This window comes from Anabrus simplex, chromosome 1 (genome assembly GCF_040414725.1).
Source record: "Anabrus simplex isolate iqAnaSimp1 chromosome 1, ASM4041472v1, whole genome shotgun sequence".
NCBI lineage: Eukaryota > Metazoa > Arthropoda > Insecta > Orthoptera > Tettigoniidae > Anabrus > Anabrus simplex.
Window position 1 is genome coordinate 90,243,248 of NC_090265.1, and position 27,878 is coordinate 90,271,125.

Sequence of the window (27,878 nt, forward strand, 5' to 3'; positions counted from 1 at the left end):
AACAACAAAATTTTGAAACTGAAACAAACCACATTAAGAGAATCTTTTAAATTTTTCGGCAATTAATCTCCACATCTACATCAAAACTTGGACCTAGCTTTCAAACAAATTTCATGTGTCACCCCTGGAGGAACCTTTGGGGGGGGAGGTCTGTACCGGGCGGTACACCTCCACGCCGCTAATTCAAAATGTGCGCCAGTTGAAACTCCTCTGCTGGAGGAAGTCTGAACTTTATTGACGGTATTTTTCTACTTTCTCAGAAGATGTCACTACCTGGAAATTTTGGAGTTTTAGAACTGTGTCATTTTTGATGTGTTTTTGTTTTGCTTGAAGTAAGAAGTGTGAACTTTCTCTTCTAGAGGACACTACTGAAGATCGACAATAGTGCACCCTGGTGGGAAGTGAAAGAACTGTTTTTTTTGGAGAAAATGTAATTTCAAAAGTTTGTTCTTTGCTAAATTTCTTTCAGTCATTAGTTAAGTTGGCAATATTAACCCTTTCTTTCCCCTTGTTTTAAATCTAGCCAATGCCGAATTTCTTAACTTAATTTTCCACCAATAATGTGTTTCTTCTTCATCTTGTGTAGGGGTTTCTCTTTTTTCTCCAATAAAGTGATTGTGGGCGGGTGTTCTCATTCCCCTAACGCCTAGAACCTTCCGCGAGAGTATATAAACTGCTGATTTTTGGGTCTCTGCGCCACTTCTGTTCCATCTTTCAGTGTGTAAAGTACATAGCAGGGGGCGGGAAGCGCCTCTTTCTTCGGCGACAGTCAACAACCAGGTAATGGCCGATTAATTACTTCTTTTCTTGCTTGCTCAGCAGTTTAACTCTCGGGGCGGGTCCGAAGTTTTCCATTATGTAACCTTCCTTAAAATGTAAAGAAACTTGTATCTATTCCATCTTTTAAACTGCATATCGGGATAGAGAGTGCTTAACCCTCTCGAGCTCCCAATCATATTGTTTTGAGGTGAACTTATTTTTCTTAACCTATTCTTCGTTAATGTAATGTAAATTGGTCTTCTCTAATTCACCTCTGTAGTATGGGATTAGCCCTTGCTTTAACGGCCTAGCGCCAAGTAGGTTTTAAATAAAGTGTATTAGGAGTGCGGAGAGCCTCCTTTCAAGTTGGTATTTTAGAGGCCATGTAATTTTCCTTTTTTAATTAATAGGCCTCAGTAGATTGGGTATTTTACCCCTGTGTTTATGTCCGTTGAGGACAGCTTGAAGGTGGAGTTTGGTGTGGCCTGGGAGAGGCTTACAGTTGAGAGCGAGTGGCTCTTTTTTTTTTTGAAAACTGAGTGTTGTATGCCTCGAGGAGGCTTTACTGTGTAATTTGGAGCAAGTGCTCCAGGGTTTGATTGGGGTCTTCTGCCCCGTTGTTGAAATTTGTATATCGTAAAGTTGGGCTAGTTGCTCAAGAATTGTGTTTTCAGGGCTCGAAGCCCAAATCCTGTAAATACTGTAATTGTACCTTGTGGTCTTGCTACTCCGTACCTGCCATTCTTGTTATTTCTGAATTTTGGAAAGAAAATATAACCTTGTTAAATTTTACATTAACTTTGATTCCGTAGTTTGAGACCTGTTCACGCCCTCACCTTCCTTCACCTCTACCTACCACTAAAACTCGGTAATAATAATAATAATAATAATAATAATAATAATAATAATAATAATAATAATAATAATATAAACGTAAGAGGCAGGGTAGTGAGCGAGGAGCAGGTCTGGTCACGAGATTTCCATAACATTGCCGAGTGCCAATTAATATATGTACACGCAAGCACATTAATGGTGTCCCGACATAAACAATCAACACTGCCCCACTCCAGTACTCGAAAAGGAGGGGAGAGAGTAAAGGATTAGTGTTGAAGGCCACTCCAGTACTAAAAAGGAGGGGAAGGGAGTGAACAGGTAGTGCTGAATACACAGTGTGTGTATTCCGGCGTTATATTGTAACATTGTAATAAGATTGCTCCTATCCTATCACAGGTGAATCGAGGCCGTATTATTGGCATGTGGGAGGCTCACATAGTCCCCCAAACAATGGCACAAGCAATACCATGCAGACAGTTTGGAGATGGATAGAAATATGGCAAGAACGAGGTGAAGGATTGGTAGACCCGATATAACGCAACTACAAAATATTCCTAACTACTATAAAATACTTTCCGGTTAAAAACCTCCTTTACCTCTTAATACTGTAATTAACAGAGTAGGCTATTTTTAATTTTTTAATGTTAAAATGCTATTTGTTCGGGGCGTCGACCTATAGAGTTCTTTTGCCCCACTTGCACAATGTATGAACCTGCATGTAATTGGAATCGCGGAAGTGTTGAGTGTTGAATGTGAGAAACGTTAGGGACGACACAAATACGCAGTCCCCAGGCCAGGGATATAATCATTTACAATTAAAAGCCCCTGACCCGGCCGGGAATCGAACCCGGAGCGGCCGGACGCGTTGGCCCGTACACCGCGGGGCCGGACGAGTAGGTAACCTAATGCTGTACTTCAATACATCCGCCACTGTGCCCATTTCGATCGCAACGAAGTCTTGTAGCGGGCTGTCTGCATGCAGTCCATGCAGCAATGCGTTATGCGAGAAGGTGAGTCATTGTGCCTTCGGCACTACCCCTTCACTCCCTTCCCCCATGTTTTGTACTGGACTGGCCTTCAACACTACCCCTTCACTCTCTCCCTTTCTTTTCAGTACTGGAGTGGGGCAGTGTTGATTGTTTATGTTGGGACACCATTAATGTGCACGTCTGTACACAATACACACACGGCTGCGCGCGTATTTGAATTCGGTGTATTTGACAATTGAAGTCCAATTTATGCATTTTACCATTTTAGGTATAAATTTATTATGAGATTTTTCCTATCAAATGATAGGCAATGGGACGGGGTTATTCAATGAAAATAATTGTATAGGAATTATTTGCTAACTGAATTTCATGACAGTGACAGTAAATGGTGTGTTATTGTTGGAGGTTAGCTTACTCGTAATCTCTCTTATAGGCATTGGATTGGTGGTACAGAAATAATTTACATTTTTAGTATATTGTATTGGTAATAGCTTGCTTGTTTTCTATCAATGTGTATGATTCGTGTGGCTATTTCTGCCCGAGTGCAGCCCTTGTAAGGCAGACCCTCTGATGAGGGAGGGCGGCACCTGCCATTTGTAGGTAACTGCGTGTTATTGTGGTGGAGGATAGTGTTATGTGTGGTATGTGAGTTGCAGGGATGTTGCGGACAGCACATATACCCAGCCCCCGGGCCACTGGAATTAACCAATGGAGGTTAACATCCTCGACCCGGCCGGGAATCGAACCCGGGACCCTCTGAACCGAAGGCCAGTACACTGACCATTCAGCCAATCAGTCGGACAGTGTGTATGATGTGAACGTTCCAGTTGACTAGAAAATGAATAGAAATCGTAAGGATATTTTAAAGTGTTAGCCTGTACTCACGGAAACGAACGGATATACGCGAGAAATAGAACGTTACGGGGAAGGATATACACTGACTGACAGAGCAAATGCAACACCAAGAAGGAGTGGTCAGAACGTTATGCCAATTGCAGGGTAGACTGACGTCACTGAGGTATGCTCATGATATGAAATGCGCCGCTGTGCTGCGCACGTAGCGAACGATAAATGGGACACGGCGTTGGCGAATGGCCCACTTCGTACCGTGATTTCTCAGCCGACAGTCATTGTAGAACGTGTTGTCGTGTGCCACAGAACACGTGTATAGCTAAGAATGCCAGGCCGCCGTCAACGGAGGCATTTCCAGCAGACAGACGACTTTACGAGGGGTATGGTGATCGGGCTGAGAAGGGCAGCTTGGTCGCTTCGTCAAATCGCAGCCGATACCCATAGGGATGTGTCCACGGTGCAGCGCCTGTGGCGAAGATGGTTGGCGCAGGGACATGTGGCACGTGCGAGGGGTCCAGGCGCAGCCCGAGTGACGTCAGCACGCGAGGATCGGCGCATCCGCCGCCAAGCGGTGGCAGCCCCGCACGCCACGCCAACCGCCATTCTTCAGCATGTGCAAGACACCCTGGCTGTTCCAATATCGACCAGAACAATTTCCCGTCGATTGGTTGAAGGAGGCCTGCACTCCCGGCGTCCGCTCAGAAGACTACCATTGACTCCACAGCATAGACGTGCACGCCTGGCATGGTGCCGGGCTAGAGCGACTTGGATGAGGGAATGGCGGAACGTCGTGTTCTCCGATGAGTCACGCTTCTGTTCTGTCAGTGATAGTCACCGCAGACGAGTGTGGCGTCGGCGTGGAGAAAGGTCAAATCCGGCAGTAACTGTGGAGCGCCCTACCGCTAGACAACGCGGCATCATGGTTTGGGGCGCTATTGCGTATGATTCCACGTCACCTCTAGTGCGTATTCAAGGCACGTTAAATGCCCACCGCTACGTGCAGCATGTGCTGCGGCCGGTGGCACTCCCGTACCTTCAGGGGCTGCCCAATGCTCTGTTTCAGCAGGATAATGCCCGCCCACACACTGCTCACATCTCCCAACAGGCTCTACGAGGTGTACAGATGCTTCTGTGGCCAGCGTACTCTCCGGATCTCTCACCAATCGAACACGTGTGGGATCTCATTGGACGCCGTTTGCAAACTCTGCCCCAGCCTCGTACGGACGACCAACTGTGGCAAATGGTTGACAGAGAATGGAGAACCATCCCTCAGGACACCATCCGCACTCTTATTGACTCTGTACCTCGACGTGTTTCTGCGTGCATCGCCGCTCGCGGTGGTCCTACATCCTACTGAGTCGATGCCGTGCGCATTGTGTAACCTGCATATCGGTTTGAAATAAACATCAATTATTCGTCCGTGCCGTCTCTGTTTTTTCCCCAACTTTCATCCCTTTCGAACCACTGCTTCTTGGTGTTGCATTTGCTCTGTCAGTCAGTGTATGTAAAATACTCGCAATGGGAAATCACTTCTCAGTTATTCCGGATCCACATAAAACTGTTGACTAAATTAGATCAATACTCGCGTAAAAGTCGCAGCTTGTTTACTTTTTGAAAGACCAACATGGTGGGGAACGTACCGACTAAGACTGAATAAATTTTTGGAAATATATGCCGACGTAGTCAGTACGCTGTACATACTTACCAACACATAAAGGTAATCCGTGCTTCTCTGTGGTCATTTAGTCGTCGCTGGAATGTTAAACATTTGTCATTATAAATACAATGTTTATGAGTAATGGCGCTTTTAATCTTCTTCTCTGAATATTAATCTTGTGCATAAGATTTATTTGACAATACTGTACTTTATACTCTAGGGCTTCTATAGTAATGGAAATGTTAATAGCTAATAAATATGTTTGTATGTTTTATATCCGACATCAAAGCCGTACGTTCTTGAGAAGCTATTACTCGTCTGTTAAATTATGTTAATAGGAGGATTTAATTTCTTAGACAAGGTGAATAATAAAAGGGAGCGTTTTCATTTAAAGCTTAATACTGAGCCGATGTAAGCGGCCAACTTCTCCCTTCAGCATTCTGTTTCCGAGAAATCTCGATAGTGCTCTTTGTCAACTTCCGAAGAATATTGGCAAAAATTTAACCTGATATTTATTTCTTATATAGACTGATTAGTTCCTGAACTATGTATCTTTCTGGAAGATGGACGTTCCGTTTCAATATTTTTCGACGTCTTGGTGATGAATTGAACCCATAAACTTTCGAGTGAACCTAGCACACCTTTACCGCCTCGGTTAGCTTCCGGCACGTTGTTCAAATTTTGTGGGATAAAATTCCGACCATCGATTTCAAATAAATCTATTATTAATAATTAATTTATTGTTTTCACGTCCCACTAACAACTTTTACGGTTTTCGGAGACGCCGATGTGCCGGAATTTAGTCCCGTAGGAGTTCTTTTACATGCAGGTAAATCTACCCACACGAGGTTGACGTATTTGAGCATCTTCAGTTACCACCAGACTGAGCTAGGATCGAACCTGCAGAGCTGGAGTCAGAAGGCCAGCGCCTCAACCGTCTGAGCTACTCAGCCCGGCTGTTTCAGAATCAGGTTGTTAATCCGGGCTGAGTATCTCGGACGGTAGAGCGGTGGCTTTTTGAGCCCAGCCTACTCAGAGGGCTTGATGCCCAGCCAGCACCAGGATGTTGATTTTTTGAATGAGGGCTGGAATAACGTCCATTCGGCTTCATGAATCCAACAGAGGAGCTGTCTGATTTGTGAGGCAGTGAAGCCGGTTACGGAAAGAAATCAATACGGCGGAAGATGTTGCTAAGTTGATCACGAGCCACCCCAAATTTTGCAGGCCATCTGGCTGGGTAGTAGCCCGAAATATGTTGAATGTACCCCAAGTTGCTTATTAACCTCAGGGTGGCCATGTGTGATGTGGAGGGGGGTGGTTAGGGGAAGCTTAGGAGGGTTGGGTTCGAACCCTACTATTGTCGGTCCTGAAAACGGTTATCTGTGGTTTCCCGTTTTCACTTCCAAACAAATGTTGGGACATTTCCGATTCACAGGCGACAGCCGATTCCTTCCATCTTCTTACCCAGTTTCATTCACCATCATTCATTGCAACTTTATCAGGTTGGCGTCAAGAAGGGCATCCGGACACAAAAAAACCATGCCATATAAATTCATCTCACCTCATCCTCGATCCCATATAAAAAATGGGACGAAGGTGTAGAAAAACACAAAACACAAGTTCTCTCAGGCCCATCTTTGTCCACTACTGTGGTGTAGTGGTTAGTGTGATTAGCTGCCACCCCCGATGGCCCGGGTTCAATTCTCGGCTCTGCCACGAAATTAGAAAAGTGGCTAGTTGCTTTACGTCACACCGACACAGACATATCTTATGGCGACGATATTTAGAAAAGTTGCACGAGGGCTGGGAGCCTAGGGAGGTCAACAGAGTATATAGGAGGGGGGGGGGGGGGTCGATTCTCACCTCAGCCATCCTCGGAGTGGTTTTGCGTGGTTTCCCACTTCTCCTCCAGGCAAATTCCGGAATGGAACCTAACTTAAGCCCACGGCCGCTTCCTTCCCTCTATCCCTTTTTCCCCACAAGGCCGTTGTTCAGCATAGCAGGTGAGGCTACGTGGGCCTCCTATATCCTCCAACTCAAATTCTCAGGCTCCAGGACACTGCCTTTGAGGCGGTAGAGGTTGGATCCATCGCTGAATCCGAGAGAAAAACCAACCCTGCAGGGTAAACGGATTAAGAAAAATAAAGTCCATCTTTTCTTTCATTTTCAGACGGGAAGTCGATTTGAAAACAGAGAAGTTTGGCCTGCGAGGTCAGTGCATTACAGGCCTGCAGGTTTTCTATTCAATTATTTCTTTCTATTTATGACATAAAATAACCACGAAGAGAAGCGTGGGTGTACGCGGCTTCTGTTCACCAAACAGTTGAATGCAGCCATCGAGTATAAGAAACATTTGGCCGTTAGAATGTGTCTGACCGACTCCCAGACGCCAATTGTCACGAACTGAAGTGCTCAGAAGAGAAACACGGGCCTATGACGCAGTTTAGCAGCTCACGGACTATTTCTGTAAGCATTACAGCTGACCGCCACTATTAATGCGTTAATGTGTCATAGTCTAAATGCCTGATGTCCAAACTACAGCTATGAAAACAAGCTCTGTTGGAACATGTCTTTCATCTCCTTCGTACGTATGACAAACTGACCATTCATGCCGAAGAAAGATACCAGTAGTGCATTGAAAGTGGTTATTTTTTCTCTATTATATCGATTTTCTTGAGGTTGTGCAGGGTCGATTCCCCGTCAAGAAGTAGAAACGAGATTTCCACTTCAAGAGAGGCACTTGGCTATGAGGTTTGTTCAGACTGCTGAAAAAATGAGCAACATGTTACTTCCTGGGGGGCAAAGACGACCTGGTATGGCGCCTACCCCTCTATTCCACTCAGTGCCGAGGTTACGATTAAAAAAAGACTTTACCTCTAAGGACCATCGTTGCCTGTTGTTAAAAAGCTTTGCTTGGCTTCGAGATTATGAATAATTCTGATTTTTTAATAGTGCCGTGAACCTAGTTGATTTATTTTATGAAAGTCTATATGTAAGTCCTTGTCGGCCGTTTAGTGTAGAACTAACATTTCTTCTTCTTGTTCTTCTACTTCTACCGGGCTGGATAGCTCAGGCGGTAGAGCACTGGCTTCCTAATTGAAGTTGGCGGGTTGGATCCAGGCTTAGTCCGGTGGTATTTGCAGGTGCTCACATACGTCAGCCTCGTGTCAGTATATTTACTAGCACGTTAAAGAACTCCTGAAGGACAAAATTCTGGCACCTCGGCGTCTCCGAAAACCGTAAAAGTAGTTAGTGAGACGTAATACCAATAATTTTTTTTTTTTCGGAAGTTGCTTTACGTCGCACCGACACAGATAGTTCTTATGGCGACGATGGGACAGGAAAAACTAGGAATGGGAACGAAGTGGCCGTGGCCTTAATTAAGGTACAGCCCCAGTATTTGCCTGGTGTTAAAATGGGAAACCACTGAAAACCATCTTCAGGGCTGCCTACAGTGGGGTTCGAACACACTATCTCCCGAATACTGAATACTGGCCGCACTTAAGCGACTGCAGCTATCGAGTTCGGTAAACATTATTATTATTATTATTATTATTATTATTATTATTATTATTATTATTATTATTATTATTATTATTATTATTATTATTTTATCCTTCCTAGCCTTTTCCTAATTACGTGGGATGAGTACTTCGTTTGGAATTTGGATTTTACGGTCGGAAGCCTTTCCTGATGCCAACAACATTTAGAAGGATGTATTCACTATTGCATATCTCTGGGTGTTGGTAATGTGATGTGTTAAATATAAAATAATGATGACATGTATTCAGGCGAACACAAACACCCAGCCCCCGAGCCTGAGGAATTAACCCGATGTTGTTGAAATCCCCGTTCAGTTCGGGAATCGAAACCGAGGTCCTGTCAACCGAAGGTTATTATTCTCACCATTCAGCCTAGGAGCCGGACATAAGTAGCATCTCTTCCAGTCAAGTGTATTCCATGGTTCGATTTCCGGCTCGTTCAAGGATTCTAATCCTCGTATGATGGTTGCAATGGGGTTCACCTATCTAAGAGAGATCTGATTCCAATTCAGAGTGTCAGGATACGTCTTCGTAGGCAAGCAGTAAGGAAGCAGGAAAGATTACAATATGAAGATAAGTTGGAATTTAAGGCAACACTCCGGAGATAAAAATATTTTTATCTAATGCATGGATTTTCACGAAACTTTGTGGGAATGTCACCTACATAAAAGTAAAGATATCACGAACATTTCTTTCATTTAAAATTAATAGTTTTCCAAATTAATTGTTTTCTTGATATTTTTAATTCCACTTTTCCGTGAAATTTAATTAACACGTTAACGTAAATTCGTAACTAGGTAGATAATACTTCTTTTAAATGCACTACGTATCGATTTTTCTCTACATAATTTATGTAATGAGATATGTCGTACTGAAGTTTGTGTAATGTTTATGTTCTAAAATTTTGGTCTTAAAAATCCCTAATACTTGAAAAAATTCTGCAATCAAAAATTTCATATGCAGGTTTTTTAGTATAGCTGTGATACATATACCATACAAATTTTGTTACATTTGGCAGAATACTATGGGAGCAAAATTGGATTTAAATGTAAAATTACTATTGGCAAAGAAAGCATTATTACAGTGATAAATTGTTTGAATTCAGCGGGATAATTTCGTGACAAGAGAAAAGAAACTCAATCCTTTCAATTTCAGTCACAAAAAATGTCACGAAAATGACTAAAATATAGATTTTTATCTCCGAAGTGTCGCCTTAAGAAGACAAATTTGGGCAAATATTTTTTTAGGCCCTATAGGACGAAGTGTTAGGGATTGGAATGATTTATCAAGTAAGGTGTTCGATAAATTTCCAAATTATTTGAAATTATTTAAGAAAAGACTAGGTAAACAACTGATAGGGTGCCTGCCCTAAATGCAGATCAGTGGTGACTATCTGAAATCCCTGTTAGGAGTTAGATAAATTGTGTGATAGAATACTCCAGTCCCCTAGTTCCGGATGGCCAGAAACTGAGGAGAGAGCATTCGTTTATTGCAATTCATTTATTCGATACATGGATTAAATTATCTTCTTACAATCTATCTATAATATATTAAAAGAGTTTACTAAAATCAGCTTTGGCAAATCCGTCCGTCCGTTCTTCTGGACCGATTTGCTTCATTTTTATTTTATTCCCTCCGGATTTACCTGCCAGTGAGTCATGAGACATTAATGGGTCTCGAAGTCCGACTCGTTGGCTGAACGGTCAGCGTACTGGCCTTCGGTTCAGAGGGTCCCGGGTTCGATTCCCGGCCGAGTCGGGGATTTTAACCTTAATTGGTTAATTCCAATGGCACGGGGGCTGGGTGTGTGTGCTGTCTTCATCATCATTTCATCCTCATCATGACGCGCAGGTCACCTACGGGTGTCAAATAGAAAGACCTGCACCTGGCGAGCCGAACCCGTCCTGGGATATCCCGGCACTAAAAGCCATACGACATTTCATTTCAATGGGTCTCGAAGTTCAGCCAATTTTGAATAATCATAAAATCAAGTCATAAAATTATCACTCCAATAATTGCAGGCAAAGGCTTACGCTAACCCGCAGTACATTCTGTACACAGGTTGCTAAGCAACTAACATTTCATTAATATGCTGATATATGATTTGTCTCCTTAGTAATGTTATTGCATGCATCCATGTTTTATTGCTTACTACTTGTCAAGCCAGAGAGTATCACTGAAGAATACTATTCACTACTAGATACTCTTTGATGCTCTAACCTTTCTCAGCTTCCAAATATATTCAACAGTTGGAAGAGCGTTCCTAATAACATATGCTGCTAAGAGAAAAAAGTCTACGTACAAACAGACCCCATCATGACATACGCCTTAGATATTATCTGGGAACACCTATCGAATTATAACCTAGCTACACTAGAAAGAGTGAAGAGTGTATCTTAAAAAAGTTATCTGACTGACAAAAAACGCTCCTTCGAGAAAACCTATGAGCTCACAAGACAACCGTTCTATATAGAAGAACTGCGATGAAAAATACCATTGCCTTCTACGACATCATACCAAGATTTACATAAGAAACTGAAGGGAAAAAAGGATAATATATGGATAGATTTTTACCAAACAGATGACATGATGGCATCAGAATGGATGAATTCTGACTACGAAGTGCGGTATACCATAACGCGCTTCTTATTAAATGTTCCCAAAACTACTGAAAAGGGCAGGCAATAAAATATGACTACGACGGGCATTTTAAGACGAGTTGAAAATGAAAACCTACAACCTGTTTTCTAGTCTTTGACCGGGTCAGGGATGTAATGAATGAAACTTATATAGGCTGTTATTACAATGGGGTCGCCACTCCCAAGGTGATTTATTAATGAGTGATAAATGCTATGAAATGATAATGGAGAGTGTTGCTGGAATGAAAAATGACAGGGAAAACCGGAGTACCCGGAGAAAAACCTGTCCCGGCCCCGCTTTGTCCAGCACAAATCTCACATGGTGTGACCGGTATTTGAACCACGGTATCCAGCGGTGAGAGGCCGACGCGCTGCCGTCTGAGCCACGGAGGCTCTTTTAAGACGAGTTATTTGACCTATTTATAAGGAAAGACGCGGAGCAGCACGAGTCCTCTAGTTACTTATTATTTGACTAAATACTGTACTTAAGCTACTAATAATTATATTCATCCCAAATATTACCGTCCCGTTTTTCTTTTCTTTTAACTTTCTTTTTGTCCTAGATGTATTACAATGCTACTGTACATATACTAGGACAAATATGTTAGATAAATAGTCACCATCATCATTATCTGTTTACCCTCCAGGGTCGGCTTTTCCCTCGGACACAGCGAGGGATCCCACCTCTACCGCCTCAAGGGCAGTGTCCTGGAGCTTCAGACTCTTGGTCGGGGATACAACTGGGGAGAATGACCAGTACCTCGCCCAGGCGGCCTCACCTGCCTTGTGGAGGGATGGGAAGATTGGAACGGATAGGCAAGGAAGAGGGAAGGAAGCGGCCGTGGCCTTATGTTAGGTACCATCCCGGCATTCGCCTGGAGGAGAAGTGGGAAACCACGGAAAACCACTTCCAGGATGGCTGAGGTGGGAATCGAACCCACCTCTACTCAGTTGACCTCCCGAGGCTGAGTGGACCCCGTTCCAGCCCTCATACCACTTTTCAAATTTCGTGGCAGAGCCGGGAATCGAACCCGGGCCTCCGGAGGTGGCAGCTAATCACGCTAACCACTACACCACAGAGGCGGACTAGATAAATAGTACATATGGATAAAACGAACATTCTTAGAATTTTCTCTAAGGGAAGTAAAGTATTACGTGACAAAGAAACGGTATTTCTTTTATTTTATTGATAATCGAGTAGGAAGATATCATGTCCAGACAAAAAGAAGAAAAATCATGTATTCATGCAGTTATTTAGGTGACATCTGACCTGTTGTTACACCTAAATTCTACCCCTAGTTGTTGTAATTTACCCTTATGTGATAGGATTTGTTCAGTACTTACCACTCTTTCCGACGGCGGGCGCTCCAAGTACGGCTACTTTCACCTCGGACAGAGACGATTTCTTGCGGCGAATTCCGCGGATTGCATTTGAGGTCATGGTCAACGCATGGAGCCGTCGGGGGGCCGGCTGGGCTGTAACAGACAAGCACTCGGTCGTGAACCTCGACAGGAAGTGGGGGAGTGTTCTTTCCTAGGAACACTCAGTTATTTTTGCTTAGTCACGATCAGGATATATCTTTATATATCGGCGATCTATTTACCATGTGGGTGTATAGACTTCCATGTCGTTATATTCTTTAATACTAAGAATAGTGACAGACCATTTCGAATCTGAATCTCTTAGTAAATTCTTTGTCTCTTCTTTTGACGTAGAATACATCTCGAGTTTCGGACCCGTATTCGGGGCAGTGAGCGTGACAAAAACATAAACATTTTAAAATCTAAATAATTTCTAGACAAGTGCGACGACAGTGTTCAGTATTTTGTAAAGAAACGGAACCAGTGTATCAAGCAACAAGAGTCTGGGTTCGGAATGACGTCATCAGGTGTTGCAACATCTTGAGGTTGTAAAATCGCCGTGCCGCCCTGGACTCTAGGTGGCAACATGTCGAATGAGGTGTAGTTTGATTCGTCTTACAAGGAGACTCTACGCACGTGTGATTTGAAATTCGGTTCATTTTTGGTGGGGTTATAAAGCATGGTCAGAAGAGTTACTTACTCACTTATTTACTTAATCTGTTTACCCTCCAAGGGTTGGTTTTCCCCTCGGACTCAGCGAGGGACCCCGCCTCTACCGCCTCAAGGGCCGTGTCCTGGAGCATGGGACATTGGGTCATGGGATAAAACTGGGGAGGATGACCAGTACCCCGCCCAGACGGCCTCACCTACTATGCTGAATAGGGGCCTTGATGGGGATGGCAAGATTGGAAGGGATAGACAAGGAGGAGGGAAGGAAGTGGCCGTGGCCTTAAGTTAGGTACCATCCCGGCATTTGCCTGGACGAGAATTGGGAAACGATGAAAACCACTTCCAGGATGGCTGAGGTGGGAATCGAACCCACCTCTACTCAGTTGATCTCCCGAGGCTGAGTGGATCCCGTTCCAGCCCTCGATACCACTTTTCAAATATCACAGAGGCGGACTTCAGAAGAGTTAGTGGTCAAAATATCAAGACGCAACTCCCTGCCTCCACCCCTCCTCCTTCCCTACCATCATCAAGAAAATATGAGGTGTAGTGGTTAGTGTGATTAGCTGCCACCCTCGGAGGCCCAGGTTCTGCCACGAAATTTGAAAAGTGGTACGAGGGCTGGAACGGGGTACACTCGGCCTCGGGAGGTCAGCTGATTAGAGGGACTTCGATTCCCACTTCAGCCATCCTCGAAGTGGTTTTCCGTGGTTTCCCACTTCTCACCCAGGCAAATACCAGGATTGTACCTAACTCAAGGCCACGGCCACTTGCTTCCCTCTGTTAGGGAATAAAACACGACACACCAAGCACACCTTCAATACATTTATTTGCTATTCACTCAACTCGATACAGAAATGTCGGAATCGATACAGATATGTCGATACATGAATAGTACTTAAACTCCCCGGTAGATGGCGGGGCACTGTCTATTCACAATCCTCAACATCCTCCCCACCCTGGTCGATCTCGAGGGGGATGACCAGTTGTATGGGCCTGCAGATAGTGGTCCCGTCAGCTGTCCGTAAGATGAGTGTCCGCACCTTCCCGTCTCGTCCGGGTCTTCTCTCTGTGATGCAAGCTCTCCGCCATATATGCCTTGGTCTCATGTCATCTTGAAGAAGGACAACGTCTCCTACTCTGCACTCCGTCAATTTTCCTTTCGGGCTCTGGACTTCATGGTAGTTCCTGAGTTCGAGAAGATATTCCTTCTTCCATCTCTTCAGGAAGTCCTCACGCAGCTTTTGTCTGAGTCTCACTTCTCTTCTGAGGTCTTTGAGGATACTGGGCTCTGGACCAGTGGGCAACGTCGTCAATTTTTCACCATTTAAAAAATGGCTTGGTGTCAGTGTCTCGGCGCCATCTTGAATAATAAGTCGAGAGTTTAGGGCGGCTTCTATTTCCACCAGTAAGGTTGTAAGTGTCTCTTCGTCAACCTGCGACCGTCCCAACACTTTCCTCAGGCACCGTTTGGTCGTTCCGACCATCCTTTCCCACCAGCCTCCCCACCAAGCCGCCCGTGAAGCGATGAACTTCCAAGAGACCTGAAGGTGAGCGAAGTGCTGGCTCGTGAGTGGGCTGGTGAACAGTTGGGTGAGAATGTCCAGTTCCTTATTAGCTGCTTGGAACGTCTTCGCGTTGTCAGAGTAGATAGTATGTGGTACTCCTCTTCTACCGCAGAACCGTCTAAACGCCATTAGAAACTTCTCTGTGCTCATATCCGATGCTAGTTCAAGGTGCAGAGCTCTTGTCGTAGCGCATGTGAAGAGGACGATGTAGGATTTCTGTGGCCGGCTCCCCACCTTGATGTAAAGTGGCCCGGCGAAATCGACACCCGTGACGGCAAATGGTTGCGTGAGTTGCACACGAGCAGGTGGCAAAGGAGCTTCAATTTCACGTCCTCGGTCGTTCTTGGCAATTTTGCATGGTAAACATCTGTGAATGACCTTCTTGACTGACTGTCTTGCCTTGAGAATCCAAAGTTCCTTGCGTAGCTCCGATAACACAATCCTAACTCCCAAATGATGTAGGCGTATATGGGTCTGTTTTATCAGCAGTTTGACAAATGGATGGGAACCATCGAGAAGAAGAGGGTGTTTTTCCTGCTGAGTCAATTCTGCATATTGGAGGCGTCCTCCTAGTCGTATGAGGCCGTCCTGTAGGAAGGGATTGAAGCGTCCAATTTTGGATTTTCCTGGGAGTTCTCTTTTGTCCCAGCAAGAGAGTTTTAGTTTCGGCACCAAGCCATGGTGGTCCCTGCCACCACATCACGGAAGACTGTATTTCTTGCGGTGACATTCCACGTGACACGAGATCTGCTGGATTACTATCCGTGGGACAATGTCGCCATTGAGCTGGAGTCAGATATTCTTGAATTTCCGTGACACGGTTACAGACAAACGTCTTCCATCGATTGGGGTCATTGCGTATCCAACCCAGTGCTACCATAGAGTCGCTCCACATCGTTGCATTCGTGATGTCATATCCAGTTGACTTACAGAAATATTTTAATAAGCGTGAGCCCATCAAGGCGGCCAGTAGCTCCAGTCTTGGCAGCGTCACTTTCTTTACTGGTGACACTCTGTTTTTGCTGCATGCTAGACGAACCGTAATATTGTCCCCGAGTTGTGTTCTCACGTACAACACAGCTCCGTAAGCCCTCTCGGATGCATCGCAGAAAACATGAACCTGGAAAGCTTCTTGCGTGCGACTAGACATCCCTAACCAACGAGGGACCATTATGACTGACAAGTGAGATAGGCTTGAAATCCAAATTTGCCATCTTGCTGCAAAGTCTGATGGAAGAATATCGTCCCATTTTATGCCCCTACACCACGTGTCTTGGAAGAGGATTTTTCCCACGATGGATACTGGAGAGAGGATGCCGAGAGGGTCGTAAAATCTGGATATAGTGTGAAGCACCTGTCTCTTGGTAGCGGGTTCGTCCTGCAGCCTGTCAGTGACATCGCGATGGTCGAAGAGCAGTGAGTCAGATTCAGTGTCCCAGCTGACGCCCAGAACTGTCGTTTCCCGTTTGATTTCCTGCCCTTCTGCCCTCCATATATCTTTGAGTGGCACGGAGTTCGTAGCCCACTTTGCCATTGGTAGGCGTATTTGCCGCAACAGCGCTGTCATCTCGTAGTACAAGGTTATAGCCTCGTTGTCGTCTTCGGAACTGGCGGCGAAGTCGTCCATGAACGTACTCTTGTCAAGCAGTTTCGCAGCCGTGGGAAATTTATCACTGAACATGGTAGCCAATTCACGCAGAGTAGCAGAGAGGAGGAAGGGACTACACGTGAGCCCGAATGGTAGACGAGTGAATCTGTACGTAATTACGTCATCTGTCGTACACCAAGTTCCATTTTCGTCCTTCTCGACGCGAAACCAGAAGAACCTGGTTAAGTTCCTGTCACACTTGTCCAAAGACAATTGCAAAAATGCTTGAGTTCCGTCCCCGATGATCGCTCGTTGAAACATTCGGAAACGGATCAGGGTCGACAGTATTTCTGGCAAGAGATTAGGCCCTGCCTCCAGACAATCATTGAGGGATGGTGAATCCTTGTCGTGGGATGAAGCATCGAAGACAATCCTCCATTTGGTTGTTTCGTGTCTCTCTTTCTTCACTGCGTGATGAGGAAGGTAGAATATGTCGTCCGTGGTGTCCTGAGTGTCGATCATCTCGACGTGTCCTCTCCCAATGTAGTCTATCATTAGAGAATGGTACATTTCGCGGAACTCGGAATTGCCATTAAGTTTTCTTTGAAGTGTTTGGAAACGCTTTTCTGCATTGCAGCGGTTTGAAGACGGATATGCGTCTTCCTTTCTAATCAAAGAAACCACTCTCCGTCCATCTTCTGTTCGGTAGGTGTCGTGAAAGTCTTGTAGAATGGCAGCGTCTTTCGTCGTTAGTGATCGCTCCTGCTGTTCCTTAATTCCCAAGGTCTCCAGGTCCCAGAAGCGGCGAATTTCGTGGTCCAATGCCGGAGGTTCGTCGTTGAAGTGCACGTGATTCACAGCGACATGGTTTACAGTGATACCGGATTTTTTGCCACTTAAAACCCAACCAAATATCGATGGAAGGAGCACTGCGGAACTTGAAAGGCGAATCAGTTCATCATCTTTCATCACCTTCCAATACTGATCTCCACCTATTAGGATTTCAATAGGATGGTCATGTCCGTCATCATTGGGATCCGCAAGCTGCAGCTTTCTAATTCGTGGTAAGGTTTGAATGTCGTGCGGGACAGCTGGATGTGGTGAGTACGTGTTTTCGCTTTCAAACGCTGAGAGGTTTACTGTAGCATTTGTCCAAACTCCGGTAATGCTGAACTGGATGAGACGACGATTTCTGGATGTAGAGTGAGGTGATTCGAAACCTGTAACGGTTATAGCCTTGTGTCCCACGACGCGTAGCTTCAATTGATTTACCAGTTCCATGCTGATGAAGCTGGATTGGCTTCCTGCGTCAAATAGGCAACGTGTACGTTTCCTTAACCCAGTCGGGCCCGTGATCCAAATACTGGCAGTCTGGAGATGCGTGAAGTGAGGCAATTCTACGTCGATCTTTCCTACTGAAACTTCCCTTTCTTCGTTGCAGATTGACACATGATGAGATTTCTTGCATTTTGAACAAGCTACCTTGCTTCTTTTGCTGCAGTCCTTTGTATTGTGTCCTCGCTTGAGACACAAGAAGCATCGATGAGCAGCTCGTAGCTTATCAGTTCGTTCCTTAATGTTGGACACCTTGGAACAGTCTTGTGCCCAGTGGTCTCGCGACTCGCAGAATACGCAGAATGCCGATGGTCCTTTCTTCGTTCTTCTGTCCACCGTTTTCGATTTCGCATTCACGTGAAGCATAGCAGCTGTGGGTGTGAACGTGTCTGAAAAGGTACAGTCTCCTCTAATTTTGTATGAGGTCACGGCACCTTCCACTTCGTCATTCAGGAATTCCATAAGTTTCGTTATATGACTTTCTGCGATCTTTTCTCTCTTAGAATATATGATCCACCGGCGGACGATTTCCTCCGGAAACGCGCGTAATATCTTGGGAGCTAGCATCCGTCCGTAGTCGTCAACCTTTTCCCCTAATGCTCGTAATGCCTGTATGCGTCTGTTACATTCAATGTAAGTGCTATTTAAGGCATCGGGAGAAGCGTGTGATATGGGTTTGAGAGCTTCGAGATAATCCAGATGAGCCTGGATTATACGATTCTTGTCTCCGTATCGTGAAACTAGGATCCGTTTTGTCTCCTCGTATGCGTCGCCGGTTATTGGTATTCCATCAACCAAATCCTTAGGCTCGTCCTCTAGGTACCCGCGGAGGAAGACATGTTTGTCGATATTAGAGATTGAAGGGTTGCTGTCTACTGATGAATGGAACTGCTCCCAGAAGCGGGACCACTTCTCTACGTCCCCAGAGAAGGGCTCTAATCTGATGACAGGGAGTTTCACGGTATGCGTAAAGGGTTGCGGTGTTTGTACTGCTGGAGTGACTGGAGTGAGATTCAAACTGGCGACCGATGAGGAAAGTCTCTCTTCGATCGCGCGTTTTGCTTTAAGAATTGCTCTCTTGGCTGTGTCGATGTACTCTTCGCACTTAGCGGCATCAGTTTCATATTCTTCGTCGGATAAAAGATCGTGTATAGCAGAGTCCAGGGTGATGATATTATCTAGTGTATCTTGAAGTCTTATGCTATTGTATTCGTAGTCAATTACTGTGTCCACAGTAGCCTCGTTAACTGCAGTGCTAAGTTTAGTTAGCAGCGCCCTGGAAGTCGTCCTTTTCCTTTTCAAATTCCTCAGTTGTAAATCAGGCTTGTCTTCTGTCATGGTGTGCTGGTCGGCTGAAATGTTTTAAGTAGTAAAGAAAGGGACCGGCTGGCTATAATCCCTTTCACTACCTGCTCGTTGGAAGAGGAGGGTAGTCGTGAGAGGGATGAAGCAACTGTGAGGGCTAGCAGCAGTGGTACTCTCAGTAGCCGTTAGATGGAGATCGTAGACTGAGATTACAGTACAGTGAATAGGTGATAGATGGCGCTAAATCTGCAACGTTCGTCGTGGAGTCGTCTTAGGCGCTAGAATCGCGATGAAAATCAGCGTGCTTGTTAGTACATCTCACTGCTACTAGATATCGCTGGTATCATGCTTTGTTAATATGAATGTATGTCTTGTTGTGATGCATTATCTTTAAGCATTAGCGATTTTTCTATTATATTTGCAATCATGCATTAGTTCCAAGTAATCTGTAAAGTATATGTCCCAAATATAAGTCCATGCGACTTAGCTCTGTGGTGATGTGTTCGTGGCGTCTGGAGTGGCTGGTTACACATTCGTCGTTTTCAACTCTTCTCTCGCTGCGTGGACGTCCAAATTCCTGGAGGTTGTCGTTCGTCTTCTCACACAGCCGTATCACGTATTGTAACAGTCACTCCCGGGTTTCGGCACCAAAATGTTAGGGAATAAAACACGACACACCAAGCACACCTTCAATACATTTATTTGCTATTCACTCAACTCGATACAGAAATGTCGGAATCGATACAGATATGTCGATACATGAATAGTACTTAAACTCCCCGGTAGATGGCGGGGCACTGTCTATTCACAATCCTCAACACCCTCTTCCTTGCCTATCCCTTCAGCATAGCAGCTGAGGCCACCTGGGCGTGGTAGTGGTCATCCTCCCCAGTTGTATCCCCCGATCCACAGTCTGAAGCTCCAGGACACTGCACTTGAGGCGGTAGAGGTGGGATCGCGCGCTGAGTCCGAGGGAAAAACCAACCCTGGACAGTAAACGGATAAGAAGAAGATTATAAATTTATTGCATTAGCACAATGTTACAATGAAACTCAATGGCAGTCGTACGTTTGCTGACACGAAAATCGCAAATAGTTTACCGTACATAAAAAGAATGAAGTACTAAACACAAATTATATCAATGACGGGACTTGATCCCAGGTCGCCGAGATAGGAGACCGACGCGCTCTACAAGTGCTATGCATACTCTAGCGCACTCATGTAGCTTTCAGTCTATTTACACCAACGCGAAATTTTTAAATCGATATTTCTTGAAATTGGGAGGGGGAGTTGCGTCTTAATATTTTGTCATGTAACTCTTCTGGCCATGCTCTATAACCCCACAAAAAATGAACCAAATCCCAGATGGTACGTGTGTATAGCCTCCTTGTCATTGAGTTTTACAAGTTCTCAAGTTCAATAAGCGAAAACTAATAAAATATTTGAGACAAAATATGGAGTGAAGAAGTATGAAACACTTTTTCCCTTTTTCCTTCCTTCTTTTTCCTTTGTTTCGAAAATTGTCGAGACATATGAATAATAAATAGCTTCAAAATGATCATAAACGCACTTGAAAGGATACGGCAAATTGTTAGAATTATAACAAGTGTTGTATTAGCAATGCTGAGCGTCAAGAACGTCGCAAATTTAAGTCGTCGTGAGGGGAGTTTCGTACAACTAGAGCTGCAGCTGAACCCACGTAGATCTTTATTAACATTTGTTTTTCACAAAAGGAAAAGTGGTTATTTATTTATTTATTTATTTATTTATTCATTTAATTTATTTATTTATTTATTTATTTAGTTGGTATTCAGTTACTTTCAGACGGCACGTAAAAATATGTGAAATAGGACTCCTTTATCGATGAAGAAATCCTACCTTTTTATTTCTCTTTTCAACCTCTTAAAGTTCGATTCACTAACAGATTTCGCGAGGAACCGTTTTTCTAACTTCACATCACCAGGCGGAGTGGTTCAAACACAAGGGAGCTGGCCTTCTGAGCTCTAATTGGCAGATTTGAACGCGAATCAATCTGATGGTGGTGATATTTAACGGTGATTAGATACTCGTGCTAGTAGATTTACCGGCACTTAAAAGAACTCCTGTGAGTTCAAATTTAGAGTCTCTGAAAACCGTAAAAGTAGTTAATGTGGCGTAAAACGTATACCATTAAATATTTATTCTAAGTTTATAGCCAGTGTCCCGGAACTGGCTCTTTCAAATAAAGATTCAACTGGCGAAGATGATAAAGAAGGTACTGTGTTCCTAACTAAATCAGTTGGTATTTAAGAGTGCTTAAATTTGACAGACCCTATCACTTCATCTTTGTCGGGCTCCATGGCTAAACGTTTAGCGTACTGGCCTTTGGTCACAGAGGTTCCGGGTTCGACTCCCGGCAGGATCGGGAATTTTAACCATCATTGGTTAATTTAGCTGGCACGGGGACTGGGTGTATGTGTCGTCTTCATCATCATTTCATCCTCATCACGATGCGCAGGTCGCCTACGGGAATCAAATCAGACCTGCACCTGGTGAGCCGAACTTGTCCTCGGACATTCCCGGCACTAAAAGCCATACCCCATTTCAGTTTTTACTTCATCTTTGAAAACATGATTAAAAATAATGTGCTCATCATAAATCGGTTGGTATTTAAGAGTGCTTCAATTTAACCCTATCACTTGATTTATTGGCACGTAGTGGAACCCGTTTTCAGAATTAAATTTTGGCATTTCCGTGTCCTAAAAGCCGACAGAAATATTATTATTGTCATTACCACAATCGCACAACCCTTCACACATGGTTGGCGTCAGGAATGGTATCTGGCTCTAAAACCACATTTGGACCTCGCTACTCCATCACTGTGGAGAAAAGCGGTAGAAGAAGAAACAGAAGAAGAAGAAGAAGAAGAAGAAGAAGAAGAAGAAGAAGAAGAAGGTAATCATAATCTTAACTACTAAACTATTTATAATTATAGTCGATAATAATAATAATAATAATAATAATAATAATAATAATAATAATAATAATAATGTATTTGTTTCAAGAGGGACATAAAAGCAAAGCATAGACACAGCGTCTCTGAACTGTCACTAAGGCGTTCGCGGTACGATAATTGAAATGAAAGGTCAGGTATTTGTAGTTCGGCTTCCACGCAAGGCTGGAGGTTCCGCGGCTATTGTTTACCTTTTATTTATTTAACGTCCCTTTAATTTCTGTGTATATTTAATAAGTTCCTGAATATCGAATTTTGTCCCTACGAGTGCTCTAAATTTCTGGAAACCAATGACTTGACTTCCTCAATTACCATTTCATTTAGCATGGATCGAACCCTCTATCTTGGGAACAGACGGACAACTGTTAACTGACTGTCACTGAGGTGTGAGATTCAATGAATTGTTGTTGCTGAATCGTGTTAGGGACCTCACGTACTTGAGCATTTTGAACTGTCAACTTATCCACATAGGATACTTGGTAGCGGAGTAACTCTGTGCTCCTAGGAGTAGAATAAGTGGATGTCTAAATACACTGCAATGAAAAATATTAGTTCAAGTACCATTCGAGCAGTTCGAAAAATGCATAATGCCAACATTTCCGCAAACTCAAGAATCTATTCGAGATGAAAAAGGCGGGGAATATCCTTATAACTGAGTAATTGTTTATGTTATTTTACATGATATTACACTGTATCAATTATGATTATGACAGTTAATTGTATTCATGATTCACAAAATTTGAGTTTTTCTTAAAAGACCTTGTACTTCCTAACGATACCAGATGACGAGAGAGTAAAGAAGTTCGGAAATCAAATATTCATATTGGTTATTTCATGTCGATGTTCATAATGTAGTAATTAGTAACGCTTCGTAGAATATTTTCTTTTATTTTCGATTTCCTGCCAGGCCAGGGATTTTTACCGGGATCTGAATGCCTGTTCGAGGTCCACTCTGTCTAGGTGATTACAATTGAGGAGCTATCTGACGGTGAGGTAACGGCTTCGGTCTAGAAAGCCAAGAACAAAGGCCGAGAGGATTCGTTGTGCCGTGGGGTTTGGTTTTGGTCAAACTCATAGATTGTGGACATGTTCCGTGATAATACTGGGAAGTCTGAAGATTCTACACTGAACAAAGAAAGCCTATATCTACTGTTCTAAACGTGACTTTCATATGAGAAATTCTAGGAGAGCATTTTGTTTCAGCTATTTTACTCTGAAGTACATTAACACTATATTGCTGGTACCACAGAATTGCAGTTCACCTCTCTCAAATACCTGAGGATGATGCCAAAAATTGATCTTTAATCCTTGAACGAATTAATGACAACATATCCCGTAAACGATAACTGGGTGAGCTTAGGAGTTTCACAATGGGTAGGAGCAGCTCTCCGGTTTAAAGTGCAAGTCAGATGTGGCCCATCCATATACGAAGGTTATTGACTTGGTCTGCAGTGACTGGTCGGTACGGAATGGCAATAAAACTAATATTTAATGCAAGTCGCGTGCTTTCAGGTTCTTATTCTTAAATGTTCCGCCGTTGTTTTGGGACTATTTACAATCTTCACTAGTCTAGAACAGAACCATTAAACTCATTATGTCCTTAAATTCGACTTTGTGAACGATCTTTCAATTGTAGATTGCTTCTATCTTAAATACCCGGAGGCCTCGGGTTGGATCCCGGTCAGGTCAGAGATTTTTACCTGGACCTGAGGGCTGGTTCGAGGTCAACTCAGCCTACGTGATTAGAATTGAGGATCTATCTGACGGTGAGATAGCAGCCCCGTTCTAGAAATCCAAGAATAACGGCCGAGAGGATTCGTCATGCTGACCACACGACACCTCGTAATCTGCAGGCCTTCGGGCTGAGCAGCTATCGCTTGGTAGGCCAAGGCCCCTCAAGGGCTTTAATGCCATCTGGTTTGGGGTCTATCTTAAATAACTCGTAGCCATTTTAGGAATTGTCAGAGACAGCAAGTATAAATTAGTCTTACTGTGCAGTTGAACCAGAAACTTCCCGGTTAATAGGTGGGCTTGTTGGCTGCGTGTGTTATAGTGACGAATTGAATCAACACTAAATTCAAGATATCATTAACTATCCAATTTAATGCTGAATTCTAAGTGATCGAGCAGACTACATTCAGTTTAATTACCCTGGTCTTACATGAAGGACCTTCCCTGTACAACCTGGTACAGGCAGTGTGTTGAAGCTGATTCTGGATACAAATTGGGAGGATGATCAATAGACCTCGGATTTTTAAGTGCTAAAATGTTATTTCGGGTGCCTGAAGTAGGCTCTTAAATATGATCAATAGTTTCTAAACAATATATTTTAGGCAGTTTCAGTTTTACATACTGTATTTTGATCAGTACAACGTAAAATTCTTTCTTCTTTCTTAATCTGTTTACCATCCGGGTTTGGTTTTTCCCTCGGACTCAGTGAGGGATCCAACCTCTACCGCCTTAAGGGCAGTGTCCTGTAGTGTCTGACTTTGGGTTGGGGGATACAACTTGGAAGAAGGACCAACACCTTACCCAGGCGGCCTCACCTGCTATGCTGAATAGGAGCCTTGTGGACGGATGGGAAGATTGGAAGGGATAGACAAGGAAGAGGGAAGGAAGCAGCCGTCGCCTTAAGTTGGTTGCAATTCCGTCATTTGTCTGGAGGACGGAAAACCACTTCGGGGATGGCTGAGGTGGGAATCGAACCCACCTTTACTCAATTGACCTCCCGAGGCTGAGTGGACCCCGTTCCAGCCCTCGTACCACTCCGGAGGTGGCAGCTAATCACGATAACCACCACACCACAGAGGCGGACCTCCCATGATCTACCCTATCAAATGCCTTAGATAGGTCAATCGCGATACAGTCCAAATGATCATATGTATCTACGGGCTTATACTGAATACATTATTTTTAACGGTATTTAAAAATACACAAACAAACTCTATTTTACGGTATCACTTTAATTATAATAAGGGTCATTATAATATCGTTTTAGAAGACAGAATAAAGTACATACAGTAGTGAAACAAGGAAAATACCTCGGTTAATACCTTTGGAAAAAAATCCATTAGTCTCTTCTGTTTGTTACTGTTAACCTTTCCTCCCTTCACGTCGAAACTTCTCGTCAATACCACGCAGTCGAGATTCCTAAATGAAGCTTGTCATCCGCGACTTCGGGGGTTGCTTTCGTACGTGACCGGTAATTCATTCACATCCGAGAAACAGCGAGGCTTCGCCGATTTTCCGATCATTAGAAGTTTTAGTTCTTTGATTGCCATCATATTAGCTCCCAGCATCATTGTAAATCTTTCTTTACTTGTTAAATGTTGCTCACAAACCGCAAATGCCGTATTGCACTGTCAATGCTGCAAAAATTCGAGTTACAGAGTATTTTTTGCTTCAAGGGAGGAAATGTTTGCTTCGAGAAATTCGTGCAGTCGAATTTCAAGTGATAGAGAAATAAATACACGTGAAGAATAGGACAAACGGCCGGGAAATTTAAGTTACTGCGTGATACTGAAAATTCGAGTAATGGAGATTCGAGATATCGAGGTTCGAGATATCGAGGTTCGACTGCATCAGGCACAAGCAAAAGAGAAGGGAGTTTCAAAGGAAGCAAATAGCCTATAGCCTATGCAAATATTACCGTTCTATCATTTGACTATGTAGACTCAGCTTCAAAGCTAATACCAAAGGTAATTACCGTTATGTCACAAGGCATTCTATACACTTCCTGACACAAAAAATAAAAAAAATGCGTTAACTCTTGTACATACCGAGTGGATTGACTACGCGGTTTGTTCATATACTGTCACCTTGTGTCTGGGAGATTCGAATCCAATTTTCGGCATCTCTAAGGATGGTTTTCCATGATTTCCCATTATCACACCATACAAATCCTAGGAGTGTACCCTAATTAAGGACACGGTTGTTTCCTTTCTATTCCTAGCCTTGCTCTATCCCATCGTCGCCATAAAACTTGCCTGTTCGGGAGATGGTGGGCTCGAATCTCAACGTCGGCAGCCCTGAGGATGAATTTCCGTGGTTTCCCATTTTCACAACGGAAAATGCTCTAGCGCTGTACCTTAAGGCCACGGACGCTATATTCCCAGTCCTAGCCCTTTCCCATTCTTGCGTCGCTGCAAACCATGTAATGTGCAGTGTTCCTTGTAGAAAGTATAAGGATACTAGTTTGTAGTAGGATATACCAACCGAAGGGAACGATTTGGACGCCCTTACCGATAATAAATGATAACATTGTCATGTTGTAAGGATATTAATGAGAGACCGTTCTGCTTCTTCTCCTGCGTTAGTACTGCATTGGTCAACGGTTAAATGTTGTCAAATGCTTATTGCAACATTTCGTCGTGGGTTATGACTAGAGCCCGGACTATATGGTCAGGGATGTGATGAATGAAGCAGATATAGGCTGTTAGTACGATGGGGTCACCACTCCCAACGTGATTTATTAATGACTGATAAATGTTCTGAAATGAGAATGGAGAGTGTTGCTGGAATGAAAGATGACAGGGAAAACCGGAGTACCCGGAGAAAAACCTGTCCCACCTCCGCTTTGTCCAGCACAAATCTTACGTGGAGTGACCGGATTTGAACCACGGTATCCAGCGGTGAGAGGCCGACGCGCTGCCGTCTGAGCCACGGAGGCTCCCGTAAAAATGAGTAATATGTAGATAAATATGTAGCTAAAATTGACAAAATATCTAATAAATAAACAATATGTAACTTAATATTTAACCTTTATTCGATGTATTCTTGCACATAGAAAAGGAAACAAAACCGAAAAATGTTAAAACTGCAGGTGTTATTCAACCTTTCATCTGGAGAGACAATAACTAAATATTTTTCCAAATTTTCTGCGGTCATCGAATGCCGTCTATCTTTAGGAAGTTCTTACTCGTATATATATATATTGAACCCGAGTGACTTAGGCCCATAGTCAGTTATGATTTGATTGGTAAAATAATATATGGTACATTTATTGGAATACAGGAGTGTAGTTGAAAATATTTCGTTTATGTAATGTCGAAATCAGAGCGAAGGAAGGACGACAGACTGGAGCCTGACGGATTAGCTCAACACGACAACTTTTAGCTACTTCACAGCAGGGAATCTCATTAGTTGCCGAACAAGGAAATACAGAGCCCACAAATAAGTCTTAGTCAGAAAGAGAAGGGGGAGAGTCATACAAAGGAAACTCACAACATGAGTAATACCTTGGGATATTTTTGGCAGGACGGAAATTCCGTGAGCTCGTGGAAAATTACAGCGGCTGCGTGTACATTCGCTAGCCTAAGTTCGAGCAGGTGGAGATTTAAATCACGTGACCGCTTGCCGGCCAATCGTAAAAATTTAATGGAAGGCTCAGGGATACCATCTTAAGGAAGGATGGATGAGATATTCTCGTAACTACAAAAGTAATCAGTAATAAATTATTGTGAGTACACGGATGGATGTAATGAATTTATTACATGTCACGCATGGAAAAATAATCAATAATTATTGGCAAATTAAATAAATTGAAGGCTGGATTTCTTGGAAACCAGACAGCTTGAATCTCATTGGCTGAAAGAAGACCACGTTGTAAGGGACGCTTACGAAGGCGCGAAATGTGAGGAGCTAAATCCACCCGTATCTCCTAAATCTGTGATCACCAGGAGTTCATATTTTATCCAGCAGATATGCTAGCGGAGTGGATTAATTTGATGTAAATTTTAACTTCCAATTCGGAGTGCAAGTACCGATATTAAAAATCCAACCCCTCCCTCA

General features: G+C 43.6%; 1 protein-coding gene across 1 annotated transcript in view; it reads right to left on the reverse strand.

Moving 5' to 3' along the window:
* Positions 1–27,878, reverse strand: part of LOC136884290 (ras-related and estrogen-regulated growth inhibitor) — a 400,921-nt gene that overhangs the window by 251,820 nt on the left and 121,223 nt on the right. Inside the window, exon 2 of the mRNA XM_067156363.2 lies at positions 12,617–12,748. Within this exon, the coding sequence (XP_067012464.1) occupies positions 12,617–12,713 (97 nt within the window). The 5' untranslated portion in view covers positions 12,714–12,748. The remainder of the gene's footprint in view (positions 1–12,616; positions 12,749–27,878) is intronic.